Source organism: Plecotus auritus (assembly GCF_963455305.1).
Source record: "Plecotus auritus genome assembly, chromosome: 9".
Lineage (NCBI taxonomy): Eukaryota > Metazoa > Chordata > Mammalia > Chiroptera > Vespertilionidae > Plecotus > Plecotus auritus.
Genome location: NC_137783.1, coordinates 134,962,081 through 134,972,049, shown reverse-complemented (window position 1 = coordinate 134,972,049; position 9,969 = coordinate 134,962,081). Strand labels below are relative to the sequence as shown.

Sequence of the window (9,969 nt, the reverse complement as noted above, 5' to 3'; positions counted from 1 at the left end):
GACGAATTGAAGAAGAGGAGGAAATGCATCCTTCCTTAAGAACCTCCAGAGGAACAGGCCTTGCTGGCACTTTGATTTTTATCCCATAAGACCTATTTTGGATTTCTGACTACAGAAATGTAAGATAATATTATCTTATATTTTGTTGATTTAAGCTACTAAGTTTGTGGTCATTTGTTAGAAAACTAATACAGCATAGATATAAAAATCATCTGGAATATGAAGACACACAACTCAACCTACCAAACCCCTATAATAAAAAGCTAGTCAGAAAACCAAACTGCCACATACTTTAATTCAGGAGAATATCTCAAAGGACCCAAAGCACCCAGGACCCAAAGCAATGGTGCTGAGTGCTTCTGAAAAGTACTTTGGAAAACTTTGTAAGAGGTAGGGGAGGGTACCAGAGGAGACATTTTTCAAAGCAGATTTTTTATTTTCAAAGATAGAAGCATGAAAAAAATAGGATTCTTTCACAAAAGACATCATCAAAGAAGAAAATATTGCTTTTAAAGGATTCTCTTGGCACTAATGATTGACATTGGGTGATTTTAATTCTGAAATGTCTGTCACTATCAAGGAAAAAGTATGGCATCCACGGGTCAAACTTCTAATTTTCTATAAATTGAATGAAGAGGAGAATTAAAATATTATATAAGGATGAGCTTAGGTAATTCATGGACCCCAGATAATTGGATGATTTTTTTTGCACTAATATAGATTACCATATTTGTACTGATGTGTTTTCACTGACAAGAAAAGCTCAAAATGGACAATGGCACTAATCAGCAATATTTCTTGGGAGTGCACTTCCACTGATGCCAGCCACAAGGAAGACGCTTAAATCCAATGCTTGTCACTGCCTCTATGAAACTTTCTCTACTATCTGCCACATGAAAATAGAACGGTATTTTTTTCTGAATAAGATACTCTGTCCCATGATAACCAATTTGTATCATATTGCCTTGGCGTCGGTATTTAGGGACAGTATAACCCATTCTTATCTCACAGGACTGTTCCATCACAACCCAAGAGATAAGAACCCCCTCTGGACCCAGCACGCCAAGTCCTGGAAAATGCTGGAGGCAGTGTTCAATATATTTCAAGCTCCTCTCATTTTTTCCATAGTCCCAATGCTCATTCACAAGCCCTGCATGTGAGGCATCCAAGAAGATTCTCAGAAAATTTTCTTTCCTGCCAAGAAAAAAAAAGAACATTTATTCAGCCAATTTTTACCAAACACCAGGATTGCAGAGTATTAATATGATACCATTTCTTTTCTTTAGGATTCCACAGCTTAGAGGAGGAAACAGATGAACAAAAAAGTACTGTTTTTATGTCTGCTTCAAAATCTTCCCAAATAATTGAGAGGGGGAAAATCTTAATTACTTTATGATACAGAAAGCATATCTCAGAAAAGGCCCAAGCAAATACTCAGGGAAGAATAAAATGAGCTGATGTTCCTAAAATAGCAAAGATGTACCCCAGAGCTACCTCCCATGTGGCTGAATTTTCTTTGAAGGTTCACGTGGGAAACACATGGGTTCTGAATTCTACTACACAAAATATCTAAATAGACAAGGTAATATTTATTTTAACAGATAATTCAATAAAATGTATGTTGCAGGAAGATGAGAGTAATGTTAATCTTACAGCTTCATGTGTCCCAAAGCCCATCAACACATACCTTTAGGGAAGTATCAAAAATGCCATTTGAGAAGCATCAATATAGAGGGAAATTGGATTTTGGGGTGGTAGCAATCAGGATTTTAATCCTGTTCTCTCAATGGATAAGTTATCTAAGACTAAGTGTTCCCATCTGCAAAATCAGAAAAACATCCTCTGTGGCAGGGGAGGTTGGGGCAGGTGGAAGATTCCAAAGAACTTTTAGCCCTCCCCAGAGAGAAAGAGTTTTCAGGAACTTGTCAGTTTCAAAGTGGATCTATGTTCGCTCAAGGATGAGGTCACTGGGCACTAAATCGTCTGCACAGGAGTGTGGCTTTCTTTTTGCTCTTTTCCATGCCTGACCTGATCCTAGTCCTGCGTCCTCAAAGGTCTGGAGTCTTGTCGCCTGCCTCCTCCTGTGGAATAACCATGCATTTGGAAACACAGATGGGCCAAAGAAAAATTTGAATATTGTTGGCTCTCCCAGTTAAATCAATGGCATCTGTGAGTGGGAATTTAGATTTTAGTTATTTTTTTGCATTAGTAATACAGTTATAAAGCATAAATGGATATTAACTGAAAATAATTACTTCTCTCTCTGATCCCCTATTACCCAGTTATCTTCTCTAGAGGCACCTAGTTATCCTATCTAATAAAAGAGTAATATGCAAATTGACCATCACTCCAACACACAAGGTGGCTGCCCCTATGTGGTCAAAAATACTGCCCCCATGTGGACACAAGATGGCCACCACAAGATGGCCAGCAGAGGAGGGCAGTTGGGAGGGACCAGGCCTGCAAGGGAGGGCAGTTAGGGGTGACCAGACCTTCAGGGGAGGGAAGTTGGGGGCAACCAGGCCTTCAGGGGAGCGCAGTTGGGGGGGACCAGGCCTGCAGGGGAGGGCAGTTAGGGGTGACCAGGCCTTCAGGGGAGGTCAGTTAGGGGTGACCAGGCCTTCAGGGGAGGGCAGTTAGGGGTGACCAGGCCTGCAGGGGAGGGCAGTTAGGGGTGACCAGGCCTGCAGGGGAGGGCAGTTAGGGGCAATCAGGCTGGCAGGGGAGCAGTTAGGCATCAATCAGGCTGGCAGGGGAGTGGTTAGGGCAGGGGTGGGCAAACTTTTTGACTCGAGGGCCACAATGGGTTCTTAAACTGGACCGGAGGGCTGGAACAAAAGCATGGATGGAGTGTTTGTGTGAACTAATATAAATTCAAAGTAAAGGAGCGGAGGGGAGAGCAAGAGAACCGGATAGAACAGCTGGATCCGGCCTGCGGGCCGTAGTTTGCCCAAGGCTGGGTTAGGGGGTGATCAGGCTGGCAGGCAGAAGCTGTTAGGGGCAATCAGGAAGGCAGGCAGGCAAGCAGTTGGGAGCCAGCAGTCCTGGATTGTGAGAGGGATGTCTGACTACCCGTTTAGGCCCGATTCTACTGGAATTGGGCCTAAATGGACAATCAGACATCCCTCAAAGGGACCTAGATTGGAGAGGGTGCAGGCTGGGCTGAGGGACACACACACATCCGTGCACAAATTTCGTGCACTGGGCCTCTAGTACAATATATTTATGTAATTTTCCAGAGGTATTCTATGCAATTTTCCATGTGTACATACTGTGATAGCATGCAGTATATAATGTTTTGTCCATCTGAATTGTCGTTTCTTCCTTTCACTTAGCAATATATTTTGGAAGTCTTTTTTTTTTTAATTTATTTTTGTGATTAAAAATTTTTATTTTTTTTAATTTTTTTTAAAAATAAATCTTTATTCAGATTATTACAATTGTTTCTCCTTTTTCCCCCCATAGCTCCCCTCCACCCGGTTCCCACCCCACCTTCTGCCCTTACCCCCCCCCCACTGTCCTCATCCATAGGTGTATGATTTTTGTCCAGTCTCTTCCTGAACCCCCCCATACCCCTTTCCTCCTGAGAATTATCAGTCCACTCCCTTTCTATGTCCCTGATTGTATTATATTCACCAGATTATTCTGTTCCTCAGGTTTTTAATTCATTTGATTTTTAGGTTCACTTGTTGATAGATATGTATTTGTTGTTCATAATTTTTATCTTTACTTTTTTCTTCTTCCTCTTCTTTAAGAATACCTTTCAGCATTTCATATAATACTGGTTTGGTAGTGATGAACTCCTTTAGCTTTTTCTTATCTGTGAAGCTCTTTATCTGTCCTTCAATTCTGAATGATAGCTTTGCTGGGTAGAGTAATCTTGGTTGTAGGTTCTTGCTATTCATCACATTGAAAATTTCTTGCCACTCCCGTCTGGCCTGCATAGTTTCTGTTGAGAAATCAGCTGACAGTCGTATGGGTGCTCCCTTGTAGGTAACTAACTGTTTTTCTCTTGCTGCTTTTAATATTCTCTCTTTGTCTTTTGCTCTTGGCATTTTAATTATGATGTGTCTTGGTGTGGTCCTCTTTGGATTCCTTTTGTTTGGGGTTCTGTGCGCTTCCTGGACTTGTAAGTCTATTTCTTTCACCAGGTGGGGGAAGTTTTCGGTCATTATTTCTTCAAATAGGTTTTCAGTATCTTGCTCTCTCTCTTCTTCTGGCACCCCCATAATTCTGATGTTGGTACGCTTGAAGTTGTCCCAGAGTCTTCTTACACTATCTTCAACTTTTTGGTTTTTTTTTTTTTTGCTTTTTGCTTTTTCTATTGAGTGTTTTTTGCTTCTTTGTATTTCAATTCTTTGACTTGATTCTTGTGTTGCTCTAGTCTGTTTTTGGGTCTCTGTATAATATTTTTTATTTCAGTCAGTGTATGTTTAATTTCTAATTGGTCCTTTTTCATATCTTTGAGGGTCTCGTTATATTTATCGGCCTTTTCTAGGATATTCTTGAAAAGCCTTATAACCGTGGTTTTGAATTCTATATCCAGTTGTTTGTTTTCCTCCATTTCTTTTGTTTGTGATCTGTTTCTTTGACGCCGCATTTTCACTGCTTCCCTGAGTTGGTAGGGTAAATTTGTGTGCTAGGTTTCCTATATGGCCCAGTGGGTCGGCCTCCCCAGTTAACCTGAGGTGGACACTCTTGGTGCACCCCTTTGTGGACTGTGTGTACAGCCTGGTTGTAGTTAAGTCTTGATTGTTGTTGGTATCACTGGGAGGAATTGACCTCCAGGCCAGTTGGCTGTAAGGATCAGCTGTGTCTACGCTGGAGAAGTTCGGTGCTGGAGACAGCCTTATAGGATTAGACTTGCCAAATTGCAATAGCCTCTGTGCTCAGCTTGGATGGGGTGGAGTCTCAGGGCAGAGCAGACAGTCTTGGCTTCCCGTCAGCCTTGCCCTTGCACGCACGCATAGACCTCTGCCTTCCCCAGCTCCCGAGTCTCCGCCCGAGAGTCCAGACTCCCCCCACAAGAGCGTGGGTCCCCAGGGGCTCGCCTGGAACTGGGGTTCAGTGCAGTCAGAACTGGGGCTCAGTGCAGTCAGGAGCCTCTGACTCCCTTCTACTAGGGAAAGCCTGTGGCAACCTCCGCAGCCTTTGTGCTCACTGGCACGAGTGCTCCTTCAGACCTCTGCCTTCCCCGGCTCCCGAGTCTCCGCCCGAGAGTCCAGACTCCCCCCGTAAGAGCGTGGGTCCCCAGGGGCTCGCCCGGAACTGGGGTTCAGTGCAGTCAGAACTGAGGTTCAGTGCGGTCAGGGGCTTCCTTCCCGCTTCCGCCAGAGAAAGTCAGCCAGGCTCTCAGCCGCCCTTCCTCTCTGCGCGCACAAAGACCCTTTGCCATACCTCCAATTCTCTGTGAGCTTTTCTCTTTCCTTCTAGTTGCAGAATTTTCACTCAGCCAGCTTTCCTGTGGTTCTGGATGGTGTCCGTTCTGTCTTTTAGTTGTAGTTTTGAAATTGTTGTGCGAGGCAGCAGTTTAGGTGCTTACCTATGCCGCCATCTTGGTTTCTCCAGCTGGAATTCTTTTCTTATCAATTCATATAGAGCTGCTTCATTCTTATTAATAGCTGCATATTATTCAAGTGTTTGGGTTAAACTTTAATGAATTTATCCCTGCCCCTACTGATAAACACTTAGGTTGTTTCAGATGTTATACTATCACATATTAAATTCATCAAAGTTTTAGCATCCAATTTGGTAATATCTTCACTTAATATACATATTTTGATCCAACCATTTCAATTCTAGGAGTCCATCTTTCAGAACTATTTATACAACTTGTGTCATGATATATTTATGAAGATATTTATTACAGAATTTTTGTTATTAGGAAGAACTGGTGATAAATTAAACATGTGTTAAAATGGGAATACATAATTATGTATCTCCCTATTATAGAAATCTATGCAGCTGTCCAAATAAATGAAAGATATCTGTGTGAGCTTACATGAAAGATGTAAATAACATATTGGTTGAGTGAAAAAAGTAAGCTGCAATACAGTATGTGTGTATGTTATTTAAAAAAGGGGGGGGAATAACAACAAAAACACACATAGTACTGAAAGCATAAACACCAATGCTAAGAGTATTTACACCTGGATAGGAAGATTGTGGAGAATCCACGTAGGCAAACTTTTGCTTTTTATTTTGAATACTTGTGTATTTTGTACACCATGTAGCATTTTTGCAAAAAGTAATAGTTTTAGAAAAGATTTTTCAGCGCCACCATGAGGTCCAATACCCTGCCAGGTAAAGGACTTGTCTAATGAAGGCACTGCCCATGCTCAGCAAACCAAGTTCCCTTCCTTTACCCATCCAACTGTGTACCTCATCATAATTTAGTCTCAAATCTTACACTTCCAAATTTAGTTTCAAATATTGTGGCAACTGAATGATTCTATCAGGAATTTGGGAAGCAAAAAAGTAAAATCTCACTTGCTAGCTTCATCCATGTTGGAACTTTTAATTAGCTCCATCAAATCCACATTGCCATCACTTGATGTCTTGAATTTCTCTGGTATATCTAATGTAAAGAGCATGGTCTTCACGTAATCCACCTGCACTGATTTTGAAGCTGAAACCTTTCTTATTGCCTCACCCAAGTTCTCTTGGCAACCTGGAGAGAGGAGAAAGACAGGTTCAGCATCACCCTGTCCATATCTACTATGAACAAATCAGGGGCCTTTGCCTTTAACTCAGACCAGTTACCTTGGAGCTGGAAGGCTTGTTCCCAGTTGATAACCTGGGGGGATGCCAGGACTTCCTCCAGGTTGTCAGAAGCTTTGGTGAAGATGTGGTAAGTGTTGGTATAGTAATCCAGATCATCTTTCATCTCCTGATATAACAAATATAAATCAAATTTACATAGCACTAAAATTTACCAAATGTTCTTGCCTATATCTGGAGTGCTAGAGATATGATGCCCTCTGTTTTTCTGAGAGAGGTGCATAAAATGGCCTTGGAATCCCTTGAAGAATAAGTCACTATTAACACAATGAAGGTGTTTCCTTTCTTTTTTAAAAATTTAAGTTTTTTATTGTTTAAAGTATTACATAAGTCTCCTTTTTTCCCCATTGACCTCTCCCCGGCCGCCCCCACCCCCAGCACATGCCGTCACCACCACCACCACCCCATCTGTGTCCATTGGTTATGCTCATATGCATACATACAGTCCTTTGGTTGATCTCTTACTCGCCCGCCCCCCCCCCACTTTGTCTCATAGGATGGACAGTCTGTTCGATGTGTCTATGTCTCTATGAAAGGTGTTTCCTTTCTGATGGTGCACTGAAGTCAGCTGCCCTTGGGAGGGTAGGCAAGTAGATCCATTGTCTGGGATGGAGGATGCATCAGGATTAGATAAAGGTGTAAAAGAGAGAGCGCCTCTGGTATAGAGAGAAGTATAAGGAACAGGGTTGGGGGGTCAAGATTCTGAGTCTGTGAGGAAACAATGCCTAAGCTAATTCTGACCCAGCACTCCGGGGCATGGTGATTGACTCTTGGTGAGCATGTGAATAAAGAAGGCTTTGAGAAAGATCCATCATCCAGAGCTCAGAGCAGCACCTGGAGTAGAGGGCCAGGTCTGCCCCTGCCTACCTGCATACTTTCTGCTTCAGACACCATCAGGGGGTGGGTCCTGGGGGACACTGCAGGTGATGTGTTCTAACTCATCTGATTACTATGTAAATAGAGGGAGGGTAAAATATCCCTATTCTGAGATGGAAGGAATTCACTGCTTATACTCCCCAAACCTGGAAGATGAGGAAGACATTCTGATCAAATATCCATGATTTATCTGTTGTTTAATAATTTTCGCATAGTAATTTTATCAACTTTACTTTTTATAGTTAAGAGAGCAGCTATCTTCCCAAGGTCACACATCTAGTCATTTGGCAGGTTTAGATCTCAATCCCAATACTGACTCAGGTATTACTGGATTATGTTCATTTAGTCATAGAGAAAGACAGCATTTCCTAACCACTTGCAGCCATAGACATCTATGTTGAGGTGCATGGCTGTGGTCAGACTCTTAATAGAAAAGAATGCACTAGATGGGATCCTAATGTTATTTACAAGACATGTACTATTAGCTATTTGGTCGATTCTCATGCTAATCTCACTGTCCTACCTTCTCCCTCAAATGGCCTTTCTAAACCTATATGAATCAGGAATGTCAAGGTTGTTCTTCCCAGCCACCAGCTTCAGTTCTCTCATTCCCACAGAAAGACCATCCAGAGCATAACCAGCCTGGTATTCAGTAACTTGAGCTCTCACCTCTTTCTTAGGCCGAGTAATGACTATCTGATAATCTGGCCAGGCATCCACCAGCACCTCCAAGTTGAATGGGTTTTTATTTTTAATGTGAAAAATGGCACCATATACCTACAAGAGCAACAGAACAAAACAGGAGAGGAAGTTCTTCTTTGAAATAGAGCCTTGGATCTGGTATAGGAAATAAGACCAGGAGTTAGGGAGACTGAACAGGGTAGAACCAGGACTTCCAGTATGGTTCATTGGACTATTTGTTGCAAGATACACTTCAAAATGGCCCAGTAAAGATCCACAAAACTTCAAGTTAATAGCTGAATCATTGAGAACTTTTCCCCTGGCTGGTGTGGCTCAGTAGGTTGAGCATATTCCCAGATACCAAAAGGTTGATGGTTCAATTTCTGGTCAGGGCACATGCCTGGGTTGCAGGCTCAATCCCTGGTGGGGAGTACATGCAGGAGGCAACTGATTAATGTTTCTCTCTCACATCAATGTTTCTATCTCTCTCTCCCTCTGTCTAAAAATCAATAAAAACATATTTTTAAAAAGAACTTGCCATCCTTCTCTATCTTGAAATTCACTAATTCATTTTTTAAACATTCATAGCATTTTTCCCATTTTTTAAATTTCATACCATACTATATCACTTATGGGGCATCTATTATATATCATATGTTTGTCAAGTATAGAGAATTCAAAGATAAAATAACATGGCCACTGCCTTCAAGTTAGATCTGGAAGGGGAGAGAAATACCTAGTCTGATCATAACGGGACACGTGTTCTGATACATGTATGCGTGTGGTGTGTGGCGTGTGGCGTCCCAGGGAGGAAGTGGTGGGAGACTGACAGAAGAAGTAATACTTGAATTGGGCCTTGAGGTATAAGTAAAATTTTCCCTGGCAAGATAGAGAGAGAAGGATGGCAAGTAATTTTTGGTGGGAGAACAAGCATGAATGAATGCTTGAAGGTGTGGCAGATTGTATTCTACTTGCAGAACTGTGAGGGGCTCAATAATTGTAACATGTGGTATATTGACAAGGGAATGTTGGGAAGTGAAATAGAAGAGGGTGGGGCATTTTTTATAAACCTTTGTACACCCAATTAAGGATTGTGGACTTTATTCTGTAGACATGGACCTCTACTGAAATTTTAAAACAAGGAATGATATGATTATATTTGTTCAGAGAGATGGCTCTGCTCACCAAGTTGCAGGTGAGATAGTAATATTGAAAACAGGGAGCCATTGCAATAGCCCGGAGCAAAAAAAGTAATCCACTAAAGATAACAATATAGTTGGTTCAAAAGATGTTTAAGAAGCTGAAAAAGAGTAAGGTTGGTGAGTGGATATAGCTATTAAAATTATCCCTGAAGAAGAAATCTGACTTTAAACTTGAACTTTTATCCACCTGGGAAAGGTTCTGAGCCCTGAATCTATCCCCCTTACACCTCAGCCCTGTCTCCCCACATCACCCACTACTCTCTCACCTTATAGGACTCAGGGATGCTCTTTTCCAAGGATTCATACAGAATCTGCAGGTTCTGGGGTTCATTAATCACAAACATCTTGTTTAACACCTCAGTCCCCTTCCCTCAGGAAGATGATCTAGAGAAATGAACATACAAACAAAAACACCTGAAGAGATGAGATA

General features: G+C 41.8%; 1 protein-coding gene across 1 annotated transcript; it reads right to left on the bottom strand.

Moving 5' to 3' along the window:
- Positions 1-785: 785 nt before the first annotated feature.
- Positions 786-9,883, bottom strand: GLYATL2 (glycine-N-acyltransferase like 2; the record flags this gene model as incomplete). The annotated part of the gene is made up of 5 exons (XM_080688330.1): positions 786-1,194; positions 6,490-6,670; positions 6,763-6,889; positions 8,326-8,433; positions 9,806-9,883. 5 exons carry the CDS (start codon positions 9,881-9,883, stop codon positions 786-788), a joined length of 903 nt encoding a protein of 300 aa, XP_080544456.1.
- Between the last annotated feature and the right edge of the window lie 86 nt (positions 9,884-9,969).